At 34.2% G+C, this 12,047-nt stretch overlaps 1 protein-coding gene across 1 annotated transcript in view; it reads left to right on the top strand.

The window, feature by feature from the left end:
- The window catches only part of STK3 (serine/threonine kinase 3), a 271,067-nt gene that overhangs the window by 31,338 nt on the left and 227,682 nt on the right, over positions 1–12,047 (top strand). The window contains exon 2 of the mRNA XM_032421540.1: positions 10,277–10,357. Coding sequence (XP_032277431.1) covers positions 10,277–10,357 — 81 coding nt within the window. The remainder of the gene's footprint in view (positions 1–10,276; positions 10,358–12,047) is intronic.

The following is a 12,047-nucleotide window of genomic DNA, read 5'->3' as shown; positions in this document are numbered from 1 at the left end:
GTTTGGAAGTTTTCCTTCCATTTCTATTTTTTGAAACAGCTTCAGAAGAATAGGTATTAATTCTTCTTTAAATGTTTGGTAGAATTCCCATGGGAAGCCATCTGGCCCTGGACTCTTGTTGGGAGATTTTTCATTACTGCTTCAGTTTCCTTGCTGGTTATGGGTCTGTTCAGGTTTTCTATTTCTTCCTGTTTTAGTTTCGGTAGTTTATATGTCTCTAAGAATGCATCCATTTCTTCCAGATTGCCTAATTTGTTGGCATATAGTTGCTGATAATATGTTCTTATAATTGTATTTCTTCAGTGTTGGTTGGCTCCATATATATTTAATGTAATTAGCCAATAGAATTTTGTTAACTACATTTTTCTCAGTTTTTCCTTAGTAGTTGCTCTAGGGATTATAGTATTTATTTTTACTGTAATCAACTTTGGGTTGACTTAATTCCAGTAAAATATAGCAAATTTGCTTCAATATAACTCGATTTCTTTTCCCTTTCTTTTATATCTATGTTTGTATATAAAAATATATCACATATCTATTTATATTTGTATATATAAATATATCATACCTAAGTTTGTTATAATTTCAGTAATACAATACTGTAATTGTTGATTCAAATAATCTTATGTTTTCAAAGATAAATATATCTTTTATGTTTATGTAAATATTTACCATTTCCTTTAACTCAGAAGTTCTTCTTCTTTATTATTTCTTATAAAGAAGTTCTGCTAGCAATAGATTTTTCTCAATTTTTGTTTATCTGGGAATGTCCTTATTTCCCCTGCATTTTTAGAAGATAAATTTGTTGTATTTAGAATTCTTAGAGATACTATTCTTTTAGCCCTTTGAGTGTTTCCTTTCACTATCTTTGGACTGGCATGGTTTCTGATGAGAAGTCCGCTGTTGATCATATTTTTGTTCTACTATTCATGATGAGTCATTCTCTTTTGCTGCTTTCTCAAGACTTTTTGTCTTTTAGCAGTTTGACTACAGTGTGCCTAGATGTGGATCTTTTTGTGTTTATCTTACTTGGGATTTGTTTTCCTTCTTGGATGTATAAATTAATGTTGTCAAATTTGGAAAGTTTTTTTTTTTTTTAAGATTTTATTTATTTATGAGACGCATGCACATGGGGGAAGGGCAGTGGGTGAGGGAGAAGCAGCCTTCCCTCTGAGCAAGGAGACTGATGTGGGGCTAATCCCAGGACCAAAGGCAGACGCTTAACCGACTGAGCCATCCAGGTGCCCCCAAATTTGGGAAGTTTTCAGCCACTGTTTTTTCAAATAATTTTTTCTAACCCTTATTCTGTCTTTTTTCCTGAGACTCCCATTACATGTGTATTGCTATGTTGTATGTATCACCAGTCTCTGAGACTATTTCTTCACGTTTTGGGGGGAAGATAGTTTTACTTAACTATCTGAAAGTCTGTTGAGTCTTTCATCTGTTATCTCAAATATGCTGTTGCGTTCTCCTAGTGTATTTTTCATGAAAGATATATTTTTCATGTCTAAATCTTACTTTTTATTAGTTTCTATTTCTCTATTGAGATTCTCTGTTGAGTCATTTTCATGGTATTTTTCTTTAATTTCTTGAACATAGTTTCACTTTTTGAAGCATATTTAAAACAGCCACTTTGAAGCCTTTATCTAATATATCCAATATCTAGGTCTTCTGTGAATCATTTGCCATGACTGCTTTCTTTTCTGTTGATTGCTTTAATTTTATTGACTGCTTTCCTGAGTATGGGTCATACTTTACTGTTTCTTTGTATGTTTCATAATCTTTTTTGTTTGTTTTATTTAAAACTAGGCATTTAAAATAATGTGCTGTAGATACTCTGGTTTCTCCCCTTTTTCCTCCTAGGCCTTTTTTTTTTTTTTTTTTAACTTTCCTGGACTAAACTGTGGCATCTATCTTTTTGCAGTATTTGGCTATTAATGCCTCCATTCAGTTGTTTTATTTTTATTTTCTAGCCAGGATTATTTGGGATTTCCCCTGTTTCTGTGTAGTTTAGTGATCAGCCAATGATTTGGGCAGAGGCTGTGCTCAAATACCTTGAACCTTTATGATTTCTACTCTCTGCTGATGTAGGTGTGTATGGGTTGGAGAGCACATTCAAAGCTGGAGCTAGTTTTCAAGTCTTTTTTGGCTTTTACTTTTCATGGGTTTTTGTGGGTCTCCTGTGTTCATATGCATATTTTCCCAGTCAGTAACTGGTATGTGGAGAGCTCATCCTTTCTGTGGCTCTCTCATTTTCAGAATCTCCTTGTTAAATTTCTGGCTGGTTTATTGCTTACCCAAGCTTGGCTGTCAAAGCTATGAGTTTGATAATTTATTTATTATTAGGCTTACCAGTTTTAGTTGACAAAATTGCCAGTTTTCAATTCCTGTCCCAAATTGAGCCCATTTTTTTCTGGGAGCAAAGCTGCTATTTTTCATAGTCAACTTTGTCCTGGTGAAATACAGTTCCTGCTACAGATGGGATTGGGGGATGGGTGATGGTAACAGCCCTAGGCTGGAAGGCCACAGAATCTTTCTGTTATTATCCAAAGCTGTGGGAGGGTTTCCAGGATAAATGCTTTTCAGTGTATTGGCTGCTTTTGTGTCAATTTTTTTGAGGCACAAAATGTTTTTTTTTTAAGATTTTATTTATTTGTAATAGAACACAAGCAGGGGGAGCCTCAAGCAGAGGGAGAAGCAGGCTCCCCACTGAGCAGGGAGCCCAATGTGGGGCTCAATCCCAGGACCCTGGGATCATGACCTGGGCTGAAGCCAGATGCTTAACCACTGAGCCACCCAGGCGTCCCAAAATGGTTGATTTTGATGATGTTGTGCAGTGTTTTTGTTTGAGGAGCATTTCTCAGCCTCTTCACACTATCGTAACCAAAGTGGGGAGTGTCCTTATGTATTTTAGTTTAAATCTACAGTCTTGCCATTTTTTCTATTTGTCATAATCTGTTCTTTGTTCCTCTCTGAACTCCCCACCCCCCTTGCCTTTTTGGATCAATAGAGTAATTTTTATTTCATTTTATCTCCACTATTGATGTATTAGTGTTACCTCATTGCTTTTTGTTTTTAGTGATTCCTCTAAGGTTTAGAATATGACTTTTTAACTTATCAAAAATCTTCCTTCAGATAATTTTATATCACTTCACACATCATGTGAGGCCCTTGTAAGAGTACACTTCCATTTTTCATCTCCTTTCCTTTGTGCTGTTTTGTCCTATGTTTTACTTGTATATATGTTATTTAACTTGTTAGTTTTTATTTTTGGTTTAAACAGTTTTAAATAAATGAAAAAATGGGGAAAGTTTTCTTTTTTTCTGTTTTAAGTCACTAAGACCTTTTTAAAAATTGTGGTAAAAGAGGGATGCCTGGCTGGCTTAGTCTGTGGAGCATGTGACTCTTAATCTTGGGGTTGTGAGTTCAGGCCCCACATTAGGAATGGGACCTACTTAAAAAAAATAAAATTGTGGTAAAAGAAACATTAAATTCTTGTTAAATTTATTACCTTTTGATAGGTACCGTCCTAATGGGTGTAAGGTGATGGGTGTAAGGTGATATGTTGAGGTAGTTTCTTTCTAATTTGTTGAGTGTTTTATCATGAAAGGGTGTTGAATTTTGCCAAATACTTTTTCTGCATCAATTGAGATATGATCATATGGTTTTCATACTTAAATTTTTTAAATAATTGCTTTTTAAATTTTTTTTAAGAGAGTGTGTGAACTGGGGGTGAGGGGCAGAAGGAGAGAGGGAATCCCAAGTAGGCTCCACCTCCAGCACAGAGCCCAACAGGGGGCTTGATCTCAGCAACCCTGAGATCATGACCTGAGCAGAAATTAAGAGTCAGATACTTAACTGACTGAGCCACTCAGGTGCCCCTAAATTATTGCTTTTTACTTGTTGAACTATTATTACATTCCAGGTGTAAATTCCACTTGGTAATGGTGTATAATTCTTTTAATGTGTTATGAATTTAGTTTGCTAGTATTTTGTTGAGGATTTTTGCATCAATATTCATTAAAGATATTGGTCTGTAGTTTTCATGTTGTATCTTTGTGTGGTTTTCGTATCATAGTGATGCTTGCCTTACAGAGTAAGTTTGTAAGTGTTCCTTCCTCTACAGTTTTTTGGAAGAGTTTGAGGAGTGTTGGTGCTAATTCTTCTTCAGATGTTTGATAGAATTCTCCAGTGAAGCCTTTTAGTTCTGGGATTTTCTTTGTTGAGAGAGTTTTGATTACTCCTTCAATCTCCTTAGTAGTTACAGTTCTGCTGAGATTTTTTATTTCTTCAGGATTCAGTCTTGGTAGGTTATATGTTTCTAAGAATTTAACAGTTTCTTCTGTGTTATCTAATTTGTTCGTTTATAACTATTCATAGTACTCTCCTGTAATTGTTTTTATTTCTGTGACCCATGTCCCCTCTTTCATTTCTAATTCTGGTTGGGTCCTCTCTCTCTCTCTCAAGTCTAGCTAAGAGTTTGTTAATTTTGTTGGTCTTGTCAAAAAACAAACTGGGTTTTTGTCTTAGTCTGTTTAGGTTGCTATAACAAAATACCACAGACTGGGTACCTTATAAATAATCTGTTTCTCACAGTTCTGGAAGCTTGGAAGTCTAAGGTTGAAGGTGGTGGGATGGTTATAGTCAGGTGAAAGCTTTCTTTCTTGTTCATAGTGGCCATCTTGCTGTGTCTTCAAATGGAGGAAGGGGCTAAGGATCTCTTTGGCACCTCTTCTATAAGGCACAAATCATGAGGGCTCCTTAGTTGTTTAAGGAGTTAGACTTGTTCTGGTATGCAGTTTAAGTTACCTTGTGGATTGGCTTAGTGTTTTTAAGACTTGTTTTTAATTTCCTGTTTGGAGAATCTAAAGTAGCATTTATGTTTTGGTGATGTAGTAGCCTTTTTAAAACAAGGTCATTGAGGGATCTCTATTGGTGACCTTTATTTATATTGTGAGTTCTCTCAGCTTCTCTTAGTGGGAAAGATTTTCAGCTGCATGTGATCTCCGGGAGTTGTTCTTTTTCAGCTCCCTTGTAATTTTTTTTCCTTGAGAAATTGATTTTGTTCGTTTTTTTAGAGTGTTTTTTAATGATGCAGAGATTGGTATTCAGCTAAATAGTCAAGGGAGTTCCTACGTAGATTGCTAGGTCTCTTCTCACAGGTCTTCTGTGATGTAGATTTTATTTGCATTACCTCCCAAACTCCCATTGCTGTTTTTTCAACTCAGCAAAGTTATTGGCCTGTGTTTGAGTTTACCTTTCCCTGTGTTATAATCGATCTAAAGCATGGGTGACAGTAGGGCTTATTTCTTTCCCTTTTCTTAGGAATCTCAGTCCTGAAATCCCTGATACCTAATGTTTGAAAATAGTTGTTTTCTATGTTTTGTTGAGTTTTCTAGTTGTTTACTACAGATAGATAATTCTGGATCTTGTTGCTTGCTTATAGTTGGAAGTGGAAATTCTGTATGGGGCACTTAAAATCTTTAAGTTGTTTGAATTTTCAGTAGCCTTTAACATGGTTACTACCTTCTTGTCCTTCATGTCAGCATTTCTTAAATATATTTTCCTGAGATGTTTTCTCTTTGATCCTTATTTCTTAGACACTCTTTAATCAAATGATATTTAATCAAAACCAGTTCCTGTTGATAATGTCTCTTTAATATTTTGAATTACTTCTCCTCATTCTTACTGCAAATAATGTATTCTGTGCATCCATATTTTGAATCTGCCCCTAACTATAGTTTACCTTCTCACTTTTGCTTACTGTATATATTTCCACTGCATTAGAGGGGAAGTGATTTTTTATTTTTTTGAATATTGTTGACACACAGTGTTACATTAGTTCAGGTGTACACATAATTCACATAGTGAACATAGTACACATAGGTTCACATAGTGACTCAGCAAGTTTACACATTAAGTTATGGCTACCAGAAGTGTAGCTACCATTTGTCCCTATCCATCGCTATTGTATCATCAACTATAATCCTTATGCTGTGCTTTTTATTCCCATGACTTACTCATTCCATAACGGGAGGCTTGTATTTACTCTGCTTCACCCATTTTGCCCAATCCCCCACCTCTGTCCCCTCTGACAACCATCAGTTTGTTCCTTGTATTTATAGGTCTGATTTTGATTTTTACTCATTTTTCTATTTTTTTTTTTTTTTTATTTATTTGACAGAGAGAGAGATAGCGAGAGCAGGAACACAAGCAGGGGGAGTGGGAGAGGGAGAAGCAGGCTTCCCGCCGAGCAGGGAGCCCGATGTGGGACTCGATCCCGGGACCCCGGGATCATGACCTGAGCCGAAGGCAGACGCTTAACGACTGAGCCACCCAGGCACCCTTTACTCATTTTTCTAAAGATTCCATGTATGAGTGAAATCATATGATATTTGCCTTTCTCAGTCTGACTTATTTCACTTAGCATGATAACCACTAGGTCCATCCAGTGTTGTCTGAAATCTCAACTTTTTTTTATGGCTATGTAATATTTCAGTGTGTGTGTATATGTGTGTGTGTCTGTGTGTGTGTATAGCACATTTTCATTACCCATTCAAAAACTGATAGACACTTAAGTTGCTTCCACATCTTGGCTATTGTAAATAATGCTGTGATACACATAGGGGTACATATGTCTTTTTGAATTAGTGTTTTCATTTTCTTTGGGTAAATACTCAGTAGTAGAATTACTGGATCATATGGTATTTCTGTTTTTAATTTTTTGAGGAACCTCCATACAAGTTTCCACAGTGATTGTACCAGTTTACATTCCCAGGAACAGTATATGAGGGTTCCTTTTTCCACATTCTTGCCAATACTCGTTATTTCTTAAGTTTTTTATTTTAGCCATTCTGGCAGGTGTGGGTGATAACTCACTGTGGTTTTGATTTACATTTCTCATGATTAGTGATGTTGAGCATCTTTTCATGTGTCTGTTGTCATCTGAATGTCTTTGGAGAAATGGCAATTCAGATCCTCTGCCCATTTTTAAATCAGATTGTTATTAATTAATTAATTAATTTTTTGGTGTTGTGTAAGTTCTTAATATATTTTGTATATTAACCCCTTATTGGATACATCATTTTCAAATATCTTCTGCCATTCAGTAGGTTCTCTTTTTTGTTTTGTTGATTGTTTCCTTTGCTGTGCAAAAGGTTTTTATTTTGATGTAGTCCCAATAGTTTATTTTTGCTTTTGTTTGTCTTGTCAAATTGACATATCTAGAAAAATGTTGCTATGGTTAATGTCAGAGAAATTACTGCCTGTGTTTTCTTCTAGGATTTTTATAGTTTCAGGTCTCACCTTTAAATCTTTAATCCATTTCAAGTTTATTTTTGTGTATGGTATTAAAAGGTGATCTGGTTTCGTTCTTTTACATATAGCCATGCAGTTTTCCCAGCACAAACTTTTGAAGAGACTGTCTTTTCCCCATTGTATCTTCTTGCCTCCTTTGTCAGTGATTAATTGACCATACAATTGTGAGTTTATCTGGGCTCTCTATTCTGTTCCATTGATCTGTGTGTCTGTGTACTGTGCCAGTACCATTATTTTGATTACTACAGCTTTGAAATGTGTAATTGTGATATCTCTGGCTTTGTTCTTCTTTCTCAAGATTGTTTTGGTTATTCAGTGTCTTTTGTGGTTCCATACAAATTTTAGGAATATTTGTTCTAGTTTTATGAAAAATGCTGTTGGTATTTTGATAGGGACTGCAATGAATCTGTAGATTGCTTTGGGTAAAATGGGCATTTGAACAGTATTTGTTTTTTCAATCCATGGGCATGGAATTTTTTTCTATTTGTGTCATCTTTAATTCCTTTCATTAATGTTTTATGGTTTTTGAAGTATAGGTCTTTCACCTCTTTGGATATGTTTATTCCTAGGCATTTTATTCTTTTTGTTGTAATTATAAATGGTGTTGTTTTCTTAATTTTTCTTTCTGCTACTTTGCTATTAGTGTATAGAAATCCTACCGATTTCTAGGTATTAGTTTTGTGTCCTGCAAGTTTACTGAATTCATTCTTACTTCTAGTAGTTTTTTTGTGGAATCTTTAGAATTTTGTATGTACAGTGCTATGTCGCCTGCAGATAGTGACAGTTTAACTTTTTCTTTACCAATATGGATGCCTCTTATTTCTTTTTGTCTGATTGCTGTGGCTTGGATTTCCAGTACTATGTTGAATAAAAGTGGTGAAAATGAACATCTTTGTCTTGTTCCTGATCTTCAAGAAAAAGCTCTCAGTTTTTCACTATTGAGTATGATGTTCACTGTGGGTATTTCATATAAGGCCTTTATTGTGTTGAGGTATTTCCTTCTAAGCCCACTTTGTTGAGAGTTTTTATATTGAGTGGGTGGTGAATTTTGTCACATGCTTTCTTTGCATCAATTGAGGTGATCATATGATTTTTATGCTTTGTTTTGTTTATGTGGTGTATCATGTTGATTTGTGAATATTGAACCGTCCTTGCATCCCTGGAATAAATCCTACTTGATCATGGTGAATGATCTTTTTAATGTATTGTTTTATGTGTTTAATATTTTGTTGAGGATTTTTACATCTGTGTTCATCAGGGAAATTGGCCTATAGTTTTCTTTTTTTGAATTGTCTTTGTTTGGTTTTGGTATCAGGGTCATGCTGACCTTGTGGAATGTATTTGGAAGCTTTTCTTCCTCTTCTATTTCTTGTGATAGTTTGAGGAGAATGGGTATTAACTATTCTTTAAATGGTAGAATTCACCTGTGAAGCCATCTGATCCTAGACTTCTATTTTTTGGTAATGTTTTGATTACCAGTTCGATTTTGTTACTAGCAATTGGTCTGTTCAGATTTTCTATACGGGAAATGATCATTTTTAAATAGAGCACCTTAACATGTTTTACAAAGTTTTTTTAAAACCTGACCCTGCTTTCTCTACATTCTGGTCACTTTTTCTTTATTCATATTGAATTATTTTGATTCTTCATACATGATGTTTCATTTGTTTGTCAAATACACCATGCTTAATCCCTCTCACCTCTTGATTCCAGGTTATCTGCATATGCTATACATGTAAATGATTTTTAAGAAGGCAAAACAAAATGGAAACACATTTTGTTACAGCAGGCAGTCAGAGTATAAAACTAAAACCTCATAAATGAAGTCAAAATACAAGTGAAAATATTTGCAGCTTAAACAAAGGCTAATTTACCTTATGTACAGATAAGAAAAAGACCAAAAAAAAAAAAAAAAAACAGTAGAAAAATGAGCAAGGGAAATGAATAGATGGTCTAGTTTCATAACAATGTTAAAAGATACTGTTTCACTCATAAAAAGAGAAATGCAGATTAAATCTATTCTGAGTAACAAGTTTTTAGCTAACATAGTGACTGAAATCCAAATATATAGTTAAGTACTTTGTTGGTGGAACTGTAAAAAAGAGGCTCTCTCATGTACTAATGGCAGGAGAATAAATTGGCATAAGCCCCCTGGAGGGCAGTTTGTTAATATCTATCAATATACATATATATTTATATAACATACAGTTATAGTAGATAAAATGTAGAATGTAATCAATAACTTTAGTGATTACTATGTAGTTATTATGGTGATTTATTAGTTATATTGTATTATTTGTTATGACATGATTATGCCTATAGCATATATACTTGTTTATCAACACATATGCTTCTATATTTTTGTGTGTGTGTATATATGTGTATGTGTGGTCTCTGGACCTCACAGGTTCACTTCTGGGATTTTATCCTGCAGATGTACTGGCACATGTGTGAATTGACTTATGTATGCATTTATCCAGTGCCATGTAGTTTATAATAGCAAAAGGGAACTTAGATATCCATAAATAACTGATTGGTGAGTAAGAGATGCTATATCTTTGCAATAGTATAGGATATAGATGTAAGAAAGACTGAGGATGCTTTCTATGTACTTGTGTTGTAGAAATCTCCAACATAGTCTACATGTTGTTAAGTGAAAGCTGCAAAGTATTTAATAGTGTGTATAGAAAAGAGTGTGTATAAAATGCTATCTTGTATGGTAAGTAGGGGGAGAAATAAAAATATATATTCATATTTGTATAAAGATTTCATAAGCTAATAAAACTAGTTATTTCAGGTGTTTCTGGGCAGATTAAGAAGAGGGGTTGAAAGGAAACTATTTACCTTGTTTTTTTTATATTGTTTGATTTTTGAACAATGTGAACATATTTCCTCTTAAAAATAAAAATTTTATAAAAGGTCTTAAGGAAAGTATTTTCTTTCTATTTTTTCTCATCAGTAAGCTAAAAAAGCTGAGTGAAGACAGTTTGACTAAGCAGCCTGAAGAAGTTTTTGATGTATTAGAGAAACTTGGAGAAGGGTAAGTACAAAAAATATGAAAGTAGCCTTAGGTAATGACAAAAAATTTTCAAATGCTATATAATCTTTCACTAGCATATATTTTCTTCAGTTGAATAGGAGTAATATAGAGGGAACACACCTCAACATAATAAAGGTCATATATGACATGCCCACGGCAAACATCATATTCAGTGGTGAAAAACTGAAAGCTTTTCTTCTAAGATCAGGTGTATGACATGGATGAACACTCTCACTGCTTTTATTTAACATAGTATGGGGAGTCCTAACTGGAGCAACTAGGAAAGAAAAAGAAATAAAAATATCGGAATGAGAAAGGAAGGGATGAAACTGTCTCTATTTGCTGATGACATCATATTATATATAGAAAATCTCAAAGAATCCATCAAAAAGTTGTTAGAATTAATAAAATAATTAATAAATGAATTATAGTTACATCAAAAAGAAGGAAATAACCTAGGAAAAATTTAACCAAGGAGGTGAAAGATCTGTTTACTGAAAACTGTAAGACATTGATGAAGAAATTGACACAAATAAATGGAAAGATACTCTGTGCTCACGGATTGGGAGAATTCATATTGTTAAATGTCCCTGTTACCCAAAGCAATCTACAGATTCAGTGCAATCCCTAACAAAATACCAATGGCATTTTTCACAGAAGTAGAACAAACAATTGTACAATTTGTCTGGAACCACAGAAGACCCCAAATAGCTAAAGCAATTATGAGAATGAAGAATCAAGCTAGAGGTATTATGCTCCCTGATTTCAAACTATATTATAAAGCTGTAGTAATCAAAATAGTATGATATTGGCATAAAAACAGATATCTAGATTAATGAAACATAATAAAGAGCCCAGAAATAAACCCATGCATATCTAGCCAATTAATTTAGGACAAAGGTGCCAAGAATATACAATGGGGAAAGGATGGTCTCTTTAATAAATAATGTTGGGAAAAATGGATAGCCACATGCAAAAGAGTGAAATTGGACTTCTGTCTTATACCATACGCAAAAATCAACTAAAAATGGATTAAAGACTTGAATGTAAGACCTGAAACCTTAGACTCCTGGAAGAAAACATAGGCAGTAAGCGTCTTGACATGACTTTTTGGATTTGACACCCAAAGCAAAGGCAACAAAAACAAAACAAACAAGTGGGACTACATCAAACTAAAAAGCTTCTGCACAGTGAAGGAACCATCAATAAAATGAAAAAGCAACCTGTGGAATGGGAGAAAACATTTGCAAGTGATATATCTGATAAGGGGTTAATATCTAAAACATATAAAGAACTCATACATTTTAATAGCAAAAACCCAGACATTTCAATTAAAAAATGGGTGGAGGATCTGAATAGATGTTTTTCCCAAGAATACATCCAGATGGTGAACAGGGACATGAAACATCACTAATCATCAGGGAAATGTAAATCATAACCACCATGAGATATTACCTCACACTTGTTAGAATAGTAATTACCAAAAAGACAAGAAATAACAAGTATTGGTGAGAGTGTGGAGAACAGGGAACTGCTGTGCACTGTTGGTGAGAATGAACATTGGTGCAGCCACTATAGAAAACAGTATGGAGGTTCTTCAAAATATTAAAAATAGAACTATCATATGATCAAGTAATCTCACTTCTGGGTATATATATATATATATAAGACAGTGAGATCGTTTCCTTCA

The sequence above is a fragment of the Phoca vitulina genome, unplaced genomic scaffold, assembly GCF_004348235.1.
Source record: "Phoca vitulina isolate PV1807 unplaced genomic scaffold, GSC_HSeal_1.0 scaffold25, whole genome shotgun sequence".
Classification (NCBI taxonomy): Eukaryota; Metazoa; Chordata; class Mammalia; order Carnivora; family Phocidae; genus Phoca; species Phoca vitulina.
This window is presented reverse-complemented; position numbering and strand designations above follow the sequence as displayed.